The sequence below is a fragment of the Salmo salar genome, chromosome ssa02 (genome assembly GCF_905237065.1).
Source record: "Salmo salar chromosome ssa02, Ssal_v3.1, whole genome shotgun sequence".
In the NCBI taxonomy this organism is placed as follows: domain Eukaryota; kingdom Metazoa; phylum Chordata; class Actinopteri; order Salmoniformes; family Salmonidae; genus Salmo; species Salmo salar.
Window position 1 is genome coordinate 38,251,814 of NC_059443.1, and position 13,663 is coordinate 38,265,476.

The window sequence follows — 13,663 nt, forward strand, 5'->3', positions numbered from 1 at the left end:
GGATTCCTTTCATCATTAAAGTATTGTTAATATTGAAATCATTAGTAGGCCTAGTGGTATAGATGTGGTAACACATTTTAACCTCAACAGATTCTGTATCAAAAATGTTAGGAACAAGTGAAGTGCTTTCTGTATTACTCATGACTGTATTCATTTCCCTCCATCAGAACTGGCAGCACCACCAACAGCATCACTCTGGAACATCACCTTCAGTACAGCAGAAATAACAGCAGAGAAGGGACTATGTGCTGTTATTTCATGTACTTTCACTCACCCTGATAACATCAATGCTACCGCTGCAATATGGTTCAAGTGCCCTACAAATGACAGATGTGATAAGGATGAAAACATAATTTTACACTCCAAAAAACCCTCTAAAGCTCAGGAGGGTTTTAAACAGAGAGTGTCTCTACTGGAGACTGATCTGACAAAGAAGAACTGTAGTGTGATCATCAACGACATCAGAGAGAATGATGCTGGAGAGTATCAATTCAGACTGCCAGGTTCATATACATACTTGAAGAAAGTGAAAATCACAGTGAGCGGTACTATGACTATTATTACCAGTTACAGTGACAACCTATTATTGTAGTTAATTGTATACAGCACATACAGTTCAAGTTCCCCCTCAGGTCTCCCTTATTATAAAGTTCTATCATAAGAGGACATTACTGGGAAAACTCCCATTCAGTCATCACATGCATGCTGCTCTCCAACGGCTGATTATGTGTCACTGCTGTTTTGTACACAGGTGTAAAACTCACTTCTGTGGTTGTATTTCCTGTCTCCAGCTCTGACCCAGAAGCCCTCAGTGTTGATTCCTCCTCTGACAGAGGGAGAACCAGCTACACTGACCTGCACCGCCCCGGGGATCTGCTCTGGAACTCCTCCTCACATCACATGGACATGGAGAGGAACAGGAGACAACATCACTGAGCTCAGAGACAACACCACCATACAGATGAGAGAGGACCTGACCATCGATACAACAACCCACTTCTCAACTTTGACCTTTACCCCCTCAGCTGAACACCACAACATGATGGTTACGTGTCAAGTAACCTTCCAGAAAAAATATCAAATTGAAGAGACAGTAACTTTGAATGTAACATGTGAGTACCACCTATCCTACATTTTACATTAAACACCTTATTCCAGAGAACCTTTGAAACCTAGGAATAACCTTGATAATAAGCAAATGATACAATATGAAGGCTCCACCTACAGTTATGTCATGGCTTTGACTTTTTCCCTTTTTAATCATGATCCATTGTTATTAGTCCCTCAACCAACATAGTCTGAATTTAGTGTATGTGTAACAATACATCTGTACAATTAGAAACTCTTTGCACTTAAAGATGTGAAAGACCCCCAAATAACTGGAAATAAAATGGTGAAGGAGGATGGTATCCTGGATCTGACCTGCAGTGTTGACAGTTACCCTCCATCTGACATCACTTGGAGTAAGAACGGGACAAGTGCCCCACTTCAGAATTACACTGAAAATGCCGCTCTCACCATCTCCAATGTGACAAGAGAACATGCTGGGGAGTATGTGTGTACAGTTCAACACTTCAACAGGACTTTGACAGCTTCCACTGTTGTCACTGTGATGTGTAAGTACAAACTTGACTGAAATATACAAACTCATGTCATATTTTATGATCTGGAATTACTCTGGCATGTTTTTAGCATCAATCTATCACTGATATGTCTCTCTTCACTGTCTTTTTCCAGACCTTCCTGTGATTCTTCCTGGCTCTGGGTGTGTGGACCAGGCAGGGGTCATGACCTGTGTGTGTGTCAGTCAGGGGGTTCCCTTACCCCTCATAGAGTGGCCACTGCTGGAGCTCAACACAGAGAGGTGCAGCCCCACTACATCAGTGTTGGGTTCCTCAGTGAACAGCACCATCAGCCTGCCTGTTGGAAACCACAACAACACCACTGTGGAGTGTGTCAGCAGAAATGTTGTGGGTGTAGTGACAGAGAAGTTGCAGGTCACGCAAAATAAGAGCCAAGAAAAGCAAACAGGTAAATATATAAGTCAAGTTACTTGGTTAGGGAGTCACAGCTTCCCATTCCCACCCAATGTTTGCAATATTGAGGATGTTCAGTACATTTAGGCTTAGGGAAATTCATATTTTCTTCCAGAGAATATGAAGTAATGTGAGCCACTTCCCATACAGAGTTGTTGTTCTCTTTTTAGAGGAATGGAAAGGCATTATAGCTATGCTGTCGGACCTAAAAGTGATTACTGCATTTGTGATTGGTGCAGCCCTCTCAGCCACCATCTGTTGTATCTTCCTGTGTTTGAAAGGGAAATGTAAAAGGTAAATGCATTCTATTACTGATGTACAGTTAGTGTTACCTGAGTGTTGTTTTTAAAATCAATTGCAGATTGTCTTTAGAAATTCATATGAACTATCATGAGAATCAGATACGTTGTCAAATGCACCAACGCCTTGCACCGTATTGTAATGGACGTCCCAGCTAACCCCTCCAAAATATAGTTATTGTGAAATTTAATTCCTAATATTTCCCTTAGACAAAAAGAGAGGATCCCAAAGGATTCAGACTCCAAAAGCCCTTTCACGAACCTGGAGATGGTGACATGTGAAGACCAACAGGTGCAGTACCAGTTTCTTTCTTTATTCAGCTCAACATTCAGTTAGCATTAACATGCCAATATGAGTTGATAAGACAGCATAAACATATCTGGGATCACCAAGCTAACAATAGACTCCTAACACAGTACTTTCTGTCATCTACTCTATAGACGGATGCAGGACAGGCTGTGGGGGGCGAACAGACCCCACTGCAGATGGAGCTGAGGGAGGGAGCTGAAAATGGAGGGCCCCAGACCAGTGGATCCGTGGGAAAATTTGCCACAGGGGAAGAACTAAATGATGTGGACTATGCCAGAATCAACTACTCCCTGCTGAAGAAGAAGACTCCTGAGGAGGCAGAGAAGAAGACCACCACCACAGAGTCAGACTACGCCAAAATCAAAAGAGAGAAGAAAGAAGGGGATGAAGATGGAGAGGGGAGTGGTGTGAATATGGGGAAGGATGAGGAGAAAGACAACGGTAAGCCAGCAGCAGAGACAGATGAGGATACAGCGCTTTACTCCAATGTCAAGGCTATTATGGGTGGTGGTGAGTGACAAAGCAATTTTTACTAGAAACGTGGGGGATAGCATACAGTATTAGCCATGGGTTCTTATATCATTTTCTGAATCCAGATGGAGTTTTATGATGATACTGGGACTTTTGTTCAACTGAAACTAGTGTAATGAATAGTTTTGGTAAATGCTTTATTTTACAGCCCTGTGTCAGCTGGTACTGTATGTTCTTGGTGGTTGTACAATTTCAATAAGAATATTTTCTAGTTGTACATAGAAGCAAGTTTAGGTAATGTTTTTCAAGGAAGTGTCATTTGACTTCTGTAATAATTCTGTTTTGTCACCATGAGGAAGGACTGACAAAGATGTGGTTTGGAAAGGTAGAGACAGGTTGACAACATGTAAAGTATATTTCTTCTCCAATGTTTATTGAAAATACAAATACATTATTACAGTTGTTGGTTAGCTAGCCAGCAAATTTGACACATTAACATAGACGTGACATCAGTCAAAATAAGACATGGTATCAAGAACAAGATTAAACTAGCTGAAACGAGCCACCTACGATTCCCCAGATGGCATCTTTGTGTCATTGTTGCTACTGTAGCTATCTGGCCAATCAGAATCATGCCCCATTGAAGTGTGTGTATCGTTTGTGACATTGTCAGCTCACCAGTATCTGAGAATATTTTTCTATTTATAGGTGTTCATTATTTCAACATTATTTTATATTGAGGCACTACCTCACTTTTTTCATTTGTTTGTTCTCTGAAATCTGTTCAAAGCATGTATAAATGGTGTATTTCTTTTTTGCTATTTCCAACCTACCATCTCCACAAATGTCATTCAACAATAATTACAGGCTACCAATGGTATAAATCAGGAATGGGCAACTTTGATGGGGGTGGGGGCCACAAAAAATCTGAACTCATCAGGGGTGCAGCAGTGGCTCGCGGGTCTGCTTAACAACATCCATACCCACACATGTAGTCAGAGCTGGCGGTAGCCTTTTGGGGGCCCTAAGCAAAATGTTGTTTCCCCTACCTTGCGAGCACAACAATTTTAGGGCCTCACTCTTGACCTTAAAAAATGGGACTTAGAGAAATGCTTCAAATGTACACATTCTGCCAAGGGGTTCAGAGAAGATTTTGCAATTTTATAACTAATTTCATGCTATTTTACTTATTTTGCCATAGGGCAGAGAGAATAATTAGCAGTTTACAGCAAATTTCCTGCAATTCTACACATTCTTACTCCAGGTGATGTTAGATGATGATGGTGGGTAGCTGTCATCACTGCAGGTCAGATTCAGGGTATCACCCTCTCTCACTGTGTTACAACCAGAGATCGTGGGTTTCTTCACATCTAGAAAACTAAGTGCATACACAGTTAATCATGTTCACGAAATAGGTTCCATGCCGTGTTTCCCTGCCAACAGCTCCAAGGACTCGTCCTCCAAACAGAGCAAGGCCCTGGTCTTGGTGAGAATCCTCTAGAGGCGAAAGAAACGCACACCTATTTAGGCGAGGTGCTGGCTAGCGGAGTAGAACACTAAAAAAAATAAAGGAGAGCCGCACACTCTAGGAGCTCAGATGCAAAAATGTAACGTCCAACGTTTCGACAGACAAGCTGTCTTCATCAGGGTATAATGACAAACACTGCATGATGACTCATTTATATAGTGTCAAAAGACACACAGGTGTCTGTAATCATGGCCGGGTGTGGCCTGATATCATTGGTTAATTCTCATATATCAAAATAGCATACAAAAAACATAAATGGATAGCGTATGATCATAGATACAACTTGGCTACATAAGCCTACAAACATTTACTATAGCAAAATCACAATAATCACAAGAATGGCTTCAGATCAAAGTCTATGTTGAGACCGGAGGGAGCAAGGGTCTTTAAATTAAAGATCCAGGCAGCCTCTCGTTTTAACAATAAATTATCAAGGTCACCCCCTCTCCTAGGGAGGGTGACATGTTCAATGCCAATATAACGTAGAGAAGAAATCGAGTGGTTTGCTTCCAAAAAGTGGGCCGCAACTGGGTAAGTCGAGTTTTTGCACCTAATGGTGCTACGATGCTCTGAGATACGTACTTTTAATTCGTGCTTTGTTTTACCCACATCATTTAACACAAGGACAAGTTATAAGATGAATAACTGCCTTAGTGGAGCACGTGGTAACACCTTTGATTGGAATCTGTTTCCCTGTTTGGTTTTTTTTGAAGGAAACATGACCACACCCAGCCATGATTACAGACACCTGTGTGTCTTTTGACACTATATAAATGAGTCATCCCGCAGTGTTTGTCATTATACCCTGATGAAGACAGCTTGTCTGTCCAAACGTTGGCCATTACATTTTTGTATCTAAGCTCCTAGAGTGTGTGGCTCTCCTTTATTTCTTGGTGAGAATCCTCACACCCACGCTGGCATCCACCATACTAGGCCACAAGGGGCTGACACCCCTCCAAAGAGCGAGGCGACCACCCACACCAGGGCCTTGAAAGTGTCCTTCTTCTGGGTGACCAGCAGAGCTGGGGAGAGAGTGGGCAGGGCCTTGAGGAGGAAGAAATGTTCTGGGAACCTGGGATACAACACGTAGGAAATGTTTGAAGTTTTTTTCTTTAATTTGTCTAATATAGTAAAACACTTCTTTGAAGGGTTTGTATGACTTATGACCCGTATCATGACTTTTCATTGTGGCTTGATCACCCTCATTGGAAAGCCATTTGGATAATGAATTTAAGGTCATTTGTTATAATGATTTCAAGGTCATTCGTGAAATTGATAATTATGATGGAGTTTATAGTCCTTAGCCATATTTGTAATTTGGACCAATGTGAAGAAGGAGAGGGCATTGCCTTTAACTAATGGTAGGCTGCTTTAAGTCTATTTTCCTATGACTAAATGGGTACAATCATTTTTATTTTGAGTTTTTCAGAGTAGTGATTTTAATTTGATTATGTTATTTGAAATGTTGTTATCTTTTGACCAGTAGTAGTGTGTTAGAAATGGGGGGAGGGTACAGTCCTTTGAGGTTTTGAATTCAGTTCTTTGAGGTTTTGGATTGAAGTTTACACACCTTGAGTGAAATGTGAAGGAGTGTATTGTTGTGTTGTTTGTTCTGTTCTATTCCCGATGGGTTATAGGTCTAACTTCCTGATCCTGTGGCTCTGCGATGGAGTTGACAGTGTGATGGGGAGTTTAAGCCAATTTGAAAGAATAGTTTCAATAGAATGTGTTGTTATTCTCTTTAACATATGTTTAGACATTTGTATTAAGAATAATTGGTACTGAACTAAACTGTTGTTCTGATCTGTTCTTTCGAGGTTATCATGAAAAGTGACATCAGACGGTATCTTAATGCATGGAAGAGATAATTGGACCGAACAGTGTGTGTACCTCAAACCCCCTCTAACTGGCTGAAGAAAAGTGACAAAGGCGTTGAATACGGCTCTGTCCGCACCACTTCTACCGAGAGAAAGGAGCCGAGCCAGAAATTGGTTTACAGTATCCGATCTAAGCTAAGCTATCAACTGCTTTTCTCTCATGTTTTTCTCAGAAGTGTGAGAGGAGTCCACGTGGAGTGAGCATGGAGAGAGATCTGTTCTAAACTTCTCTTATGTTGCTGGTATACTGGTTGACGAATGGACAATGGGCCATCCACTTTGAACTTTAAAGCTATCTGAAGAAGAACGAAAAGGACGCCAGAAGAATCAATGCCTGAAGGAGGAGGTTGGTCAACTGTGCCCAAAAAATTATTTTAGACTTTTGGGGTATCAGGTTGATTGTAGAGGTCTACACCACGTAAAATTATAGTAATTTAGATTAAGAATGCATTGAGATGCTGATCTGTATTATAATCATGATAAAAAAGTGATTAGTAGAATTATGGGATAATTATACTGGATGTTAATATAAATGCACATTCTGCCAATGTTGATGTGTTAAATTGAGTTTTTACTTTGAGTGATAGGACCAATTTGAACCACTGAGCAATGTCATTCTAAATTTTGGTTGGATAATTAGTTGGGTTCTAATTATGATTTTATTTGGAAATTGAATAATTTTTAAAACTGAAGGATTGATTTGAGTTGAGTATGTTAATATCTATATGAGTGAAGCAATTAATGTATTAGGGATTGATTGTTTTGATTATTGTTATGAACTAAGGATGTTGACGCTATTATAAGCATGCCATGGTGAATGCCATGGGTGAACTCTGATCTGGAGAGTGAAAATGATCCTAATCTATTTGATCTATAGACATTGCCTTATAAATAGTGGAATCCTGATGCTTGTCTTGGGTCATGTTCATTAGGCACCAAGGGGATATATTTTATTTTAACTAGGAGTCATTACCTGGATTTGTTCAACAAGATATGCTAATTTTAGTTTCTGGGATGGAAATAGTATTTTCCAACATACTATGCTGATCCATTGGAGTGTGATAGATAACTAAAGATTATTTTATTAAACTCCATTGTTGCATGCACTGCATTATGCATTAAATATATGCTTTTCACTGTGGAAATTATAGTTTTGAATCTCATAAACTGTATGCATTTTTTGTTTTTCTTCGTGAGTTCGTGCAGGTGACTGTGTATCATAGCCTTCCCAGACAAATTGCTAGAGTGCTTAGAAAATGTGTTGGGGATTGAAATAAGAGACAGTGCTGAGTTTCTTGGGATGAGGCTGAGTTAGTGTTGTGGAAGCTGGTCATGTGCAGGAACCCCATGCAATGAGTTATTGTTTTGTGATTTTTGGTTTATGTAGAATATATGTATTTTCTATGTGAATGAATGTTCTTAAATCTTGTAATTTTCTTTTAAGTTGAGAAGATTCTCAAAATGGGGGAGATGTCATGGAAAATGGAGATTATGTTATAATGCTTGTATTGCATAATATGTTTACGTGATATACGTGTCTATTAGAATGTATTTCTAATAGACTCTAGTGTTGGCAGTTGCATTTCTTCCCTCAGCTGGGGCTCAGTCACTTGGGGCCCAGAGAGGGGAGAGGTCAGGCTTGTCTTTCACATATCCCTGGTGCTATGCAGAATATCAGAAAGGGAAGAGGACAGGATGGAACATTGTCTTCACATGTGAATGTATCTGTTAAACCATGTGAAGGGATGGCGTGATTAATGGGGAACCAATTACTTGTCTCCACAATGTCTGTGTGCAAGTCACTCCCTCCTTTGGCATTGGGGGAAGGTGTATGGCAGTGTCTGGAACCATTGTATGTCCTCTCTGATGTTGCACTTATCCTGGGATAGTGTATGACCTAGAGGCTCACTCCCTTCAGTGAGCATGTCCAGGAGTAGGGTCAAGAGGGGGTTTACTTGAGATGGGAGTATCTAGAGTTGACAATTGATTTATGCCATTGGATGAGATGGTGTTTTTGTGCTATGAAGTACCAGGAACGGGATTAGAACCTCGTCTTAGGGACCAAACTGAACGCTAATTTATAGCGAATGCTATCTGGCTATGGGATACTCCTCTCTCAAGTAAAAGTATTTCTTTGTGAACTGTTCCTAAGATCTGTTGTTCGTCATGTAGGTTGAGAGGGGTGTATCTTGGCTGTAAAAGATCTTTGTACTTTTGTGTTGTCACTTTCAATGGTTCATTAGAAATGGTGCGTCATTGAAAGTCATTGCTAATTGCTCTTATTATTAAAGATGTAGTTTAAGTATAACTCTGACTGGTGTGTGAAGTTTGTAACTCTCCTCATTTGATAATGCAGAAATTAGCCACCACAAATGCCAGCAGGGCAAAGTACACCATATCCCTCTGCACCGAGAGGGCCTCCAGGAACACCACCACGCTGTTGGCCTGAGACTGAATGAACACCATGACCACTATGTTGTACCGCAGGAACTTGACTAGCCCCATGTAAGCTTCCAGGTCAAAGGGCAAGGCTGCAGGGACGGGTGGCAGGTCCCTCAGGCAGAAGTCTGGGTGTTTGGGGTTCTGTAGATGGCCAGATCCTCTGGAGGGGTGGGGGAGAAGGGGTTAATCCAAAGGGCCCACACTACGGAGGGCGTTAACCTCTTGAGGACCCCTTCGAGGAAAAAATCCCGTTAACGGGATTGGTTGGACAACAACCAGTGAAATAGCACGGCACGAAATTCAAAACACAAAAATCTCAATTTCAATTCAAGTATTATACAGCATTTTAAGATAATCTTCTCGTTAATCCAACCACATTGTCCGATTTCAAAAAGGCTTTATGGTGAAAGCAAAACATTAGATTATTTTAGGATAGCACCTTAGCAAAAAAAACACAGCCATTTTCCAAGCACAGATAGCCATCACAAAACCAGATATACAGAAAAAATTAAGCACTAACCTTTGACGATCTTCATCAGATGACACTCCTAGGACATCATGTTAGACAATAGATGCATTTTTTGTTCGATGAAGTTTATATTTATATCCAAAAACCCCATTTTACATTGGCGCGTGACGTTGAGAAAAAGTATTCTCCCCATAACTTCCAGTGAATGGGCACATCAATTTACAGAAATACTCATCATAAACGTTGACAAAATGTATAACAATTATTTAAAGAATTATAGATAATCTACTCCTTTATGCAACCGCTTTGTCACATTTCAAAATAACTTTACTGAGAAAGCACATTGTTTAATATTCTGAGTACAGAACTTAGCCTTCAATGCTAAGCTATACAGTTAGCCTACAACCACGGCATCGACAAATCTCTAAAATATGTTCGAAATATTTTCTTACCTTTGCTGATCTTTGGCGGAATGCACTCGGAAGGACTCCCACTTCCACAAGAAATGTTCATTTGTTCTGCAAAGTCCATCATTTATGTCCAAATACCTCCGTTTTGTTGGCCCATCCAGAACACTATTACAATGCCATGAGGCGTGGGCGCAAATCCATAGACGAAAGGTTCAAAAGTTCCATTACCGTTTGTAGAAACATGTCAAACGATGTTTACAATCAATCTTTAGGGTATTTTTTTACGTAAAATTGTGATAATTTTCCAACCAGACAATAGGTATTCATCCCAGAAGAAAAAGAACGAACAGCGAGTTCGCGTGCAAGCGTGTCACGAGACACCTGTCCTCAGACTGGCCACTGATTGACTGAGCCACAATTTTCTGCCCGGTAACAGGAGACGGATGAAACCAGTTTCTAAATATTATTGACAGCCAATGGAAGCCTTAGGAAGTGCAATGTAAACCCTATGTCGCTGTAGTTTCTCAAGGGATTCAAAAGAAGAACTACAATTCTCATTTCCTCCACTATCTGGTTAAATTTTTCACAGGTTTTTGCCTGCCATATGAGTTCTGTTATACTCACAGACACCATTCAAACAGTTTTAGAAACTTCAGAGTGTTTTCTATCCAAATCTACTAATAATATGCATATTCTATTTTCTGGGCCAGAGTAGTAACCTGTTTAAATTGGGTACGTTTTTCATCCAGCCGTGAAAATACTGCCCCCTAGCCCCTAGAGGTTTAAATAGCCATCACAAGCTGGGTACCAACCGGCTACTCAACCCTGCACCTTAGAGGCTGCTGCACTATTTACATAGACTTGGAATCACTGGCCACTTTAAATAATGGAACACTAGTCACTTTGATAAATCTTTACATACTACTTTACTCATCTCATATGTATATACTGTATTCTATTCTACTGTATTTAGTCAATGCCACTCCGACATTGTTAGTCCTAGTATTTATATATTTCTTAATTCCCTTCTTTAACTTTTATATGTGTGTATTCTTGTGAATTGCTATATACTATTGAACTGTTGTAACTAGGAACGCAAGCATTTCGCAACACCCGCAATAACATCTGCTTTATATGTCTATGTGACCAATAACATTTTATTTTATTTGATAGGCACATACAGACAGCTTGGCTACATTGTAACCGCAAAGCGGCCACGGTGAGCTCACATACGGGCTCAGCCAGGACTGTGACTTTTGCAACTTAATGAACACATTTTAACATGTAATTGAACTGATTGATGTTGGGAAAAATAGATGATAAAATGCAGAATGGTGTCAAATGCCTGTAAACAGCCTGGGGAGAATAAATATTTCATATACAGTATTTAAATCAGGCAAAGTGACATGACAACATTTTCTTGTGGTGAATGCCTCTCAAATGATATGTAACAACACCCTGAGTGCATCGAACATGAAACAACGAAACAAATGTAACAGCACAACAAAATAGATAAGCAATTTTCTTTTGCATGTGCCTTTTCCTTTTAAACACCAGTGATGAAACTAGTGCTTTCTAAAAGCAAATTTGTGCTTGATCTGAAAATGTGGTCGGAGGCGCCATATGACGCAATTGTGGAGCCCCCGAAGGCATGCAGCGGCCAAATGTAGCTCCATATCGCAAAGCCGTGCACCTCCACAGTTTTGTAACAATGTGGAGGGCTCCATATAGCTCCGCATTGACATGATTGGTGGACGCTAGGAGGGGGCGGGAGGGGCAGGATGTCCAAAATAAACACAAACTCACTTCCTTGACAACTTCCATCACAACAGCTATGCAAGAAGTATACAGTGCATTCGGAAAGTATTCAGACCCTTTGACTTTTTCCACATTTTGTTACGTTACAGCCTTATTCTAATATGGATTCAATTGTTATTTTTTCCCCCCATCCATCTACAGACATTACCCCATAATGACAAAGCAAAAAGAGGTTTTTAGAAATGCAAATGTATTACATAAAAATCGGAAATATCACATTTACATACAGTTGAAGTCGGAAGTTTACATACACTTATGTTGGAGTCATTAAAACTCGTTTTTCAACCATTCCACAAATTTCTTGTTAACAAATTATAGTTTCGGCAAGTCGGTTAGGAATCTACTTTGTGCACGACACAAGTAACTTTTTCAAAAATTGTTTACAGACAGATTATTTCACTTATAATTCACTGTATCACAATTCCAGTGGGTCAGAAGTTTACATACACTAAGTTGCCTGTGCCTTTAAACAGCTTGCAACGTTCAAGAAAATGATGTCATGGCTTTAGAAGCTTCTGATAGGCTGATTGACATCATTTGAGTCAATTGGAGGTGTACCTGTGGATGTATTTCAAGGCCTTCCTTCAAACTCAGTGCCTCTTTGCTTAGCATCATGGGAAAATAAAAATAAATCAGCCAAGACCTCAGAAAAATATTGTAGACCTCCACAAGTCTGGTTCACTCTTGGGGGCAATTTCCAAACGCCTGAAGGTACCACGTTCATCTGTACAAACAATTGTAGGCAAGTATAAACACCATGGACCCAAGCAGCCGTCATACTGCTCAGGAAGGAGACGCGTTCTGTCTCCTAGAGATGAACGTACTTTGCAGTAAAGGACCTTGTGAAGATGCTGGAGGAAACAGGTACAAAAGTATCTATATACACAGTAAAACGAGTCCTATATCGACATAACCTGAAAGACCTCTCAGCAAGGAAGAAGCCACTGCTCCAAAACCTCCATCAAAAAGTCATAATACGGTTTGCAACTGCACATGGGGACAAAGATCGTACTTTTTGGATAAATGTCCTCTGGTCTGATGAAACAAAGATAGAACTGTTTGGCCATAATGACCGTCGTTCTGTTTGTAGGAAAAAGGGGGAGGCTTGCAAGCCGAAAAACACCATCCCAACCATGAAGAACGTCGGTGGCAGCATCATGGTGTGGTTGTGCTTTGCTGCAGGAGGGACTGGTGCACGTCACAAAATAGATGGCATCATGAGGCAAGAAAATTATGTGGTTATATTGAAGCAACATCTCAAGACATCAGTCAGGAAGTTAAAGCTTGGTCGCAAATGGGTCCTTCCAAATGAACAATGACCCCAAGCATACTTCCAAAGTTGTGGCAAAATGGCTTAAGGACAACAAAGTCAAGGTATTGGAGTGGCCATCACAAAGCCCTGACCTCAATCCTATAGAATATTTTTTTGGCAGAACTGAAAAAGCGTGTGCAAGCAAGGAGGCCTACAAACCTGACTCAGTTACACCAGCTCTGTCAGGAGGAATGGGCCAAAATTCACCCAACTTATTGTTGGAAGCTTGTGGAAGGCTACCCGAAAGGTTTGACCCAAGTTAAAAAATATTTGATCCCCTGCTGATTTTGTACGTTTGCCCACTGACAAAGAAATGATCAGTCTATCATTTTAATGGTAGGTTTATTTGAACAGTGAGAGACAGAATAACAACAAAGAAATCCAGAAAAATGCATGTCAAAAATGTTATAAATTGATTTGCAGTGGATCAAATACTTTTTTTCCCTCACAGTAGCTATTTGTAGAATCTCAAATATAAAATACATTTCGATTTGTTTAAGACTTTTTTTGGTTACTACATGACTCCATATGTGTTATTTCATAGTTTTGATTTCTTCACTATTATTCTGCATTATACAAAATAGTAAAAAATGTATAAAAACCTTGTAATGAGTAGGTGTTGTAAAACTTTTTTAGTGTATGTTTTGTACCCCTGCTTTTTTAAAACTAGAAAGTATCATGATCCATTGGC

General features: G+C 40.1%; 1 protein-coding gene across 2 annotated transcripts in view; it reads left to right on the top strand.

Annotated features, from left to right (window-relative positions):
• LOC106582493 (sialic acid-binding Ig-like lectin 5) overlaps positions 1 to 3,677 on the top strand; it is a 55,575-nt gene extending 51,898 nt beyond the window's left edge. For both annotated transcript variants that reach the window (XM_045703723.1, XM_014165659.2), the window contains 7 exons: positions 168 to 545; positions 792 to 1,112; positions 1,359 to 1,616; positions 1,738 to 2,031; positions 2,207 to 2,330; positions 2,546 to 2,627; positions 2,777 to 3,677. In XM_045703723.1, the coding sequence (XP_045559679.1) occupies positions 168 to 545; positions 792 to 1,112; positions 1,359 to 1,616; positions 1,738 to 2,031; positions 2,207 to 2,330; positions 2,546 to 2,627; positions 2,777 to 3,163 (1,844 nt within the window). In that variant the 3' untranslated portion in view covers positions 3,164 to 3,677. The remainder of the gene's footprint in view (positions 1 to 167; positions 546 to 791; positions 1,113 to 1,358; positions 1,617 to 1,737; positions 2,032 to 2,206; positions 2,331 to 2,545; positions 2,628 to 2,776) is intronic.
• The last annotated feature ends 9,986 nt before the right edge of the window (positions 3,678 to 13,663 follow it).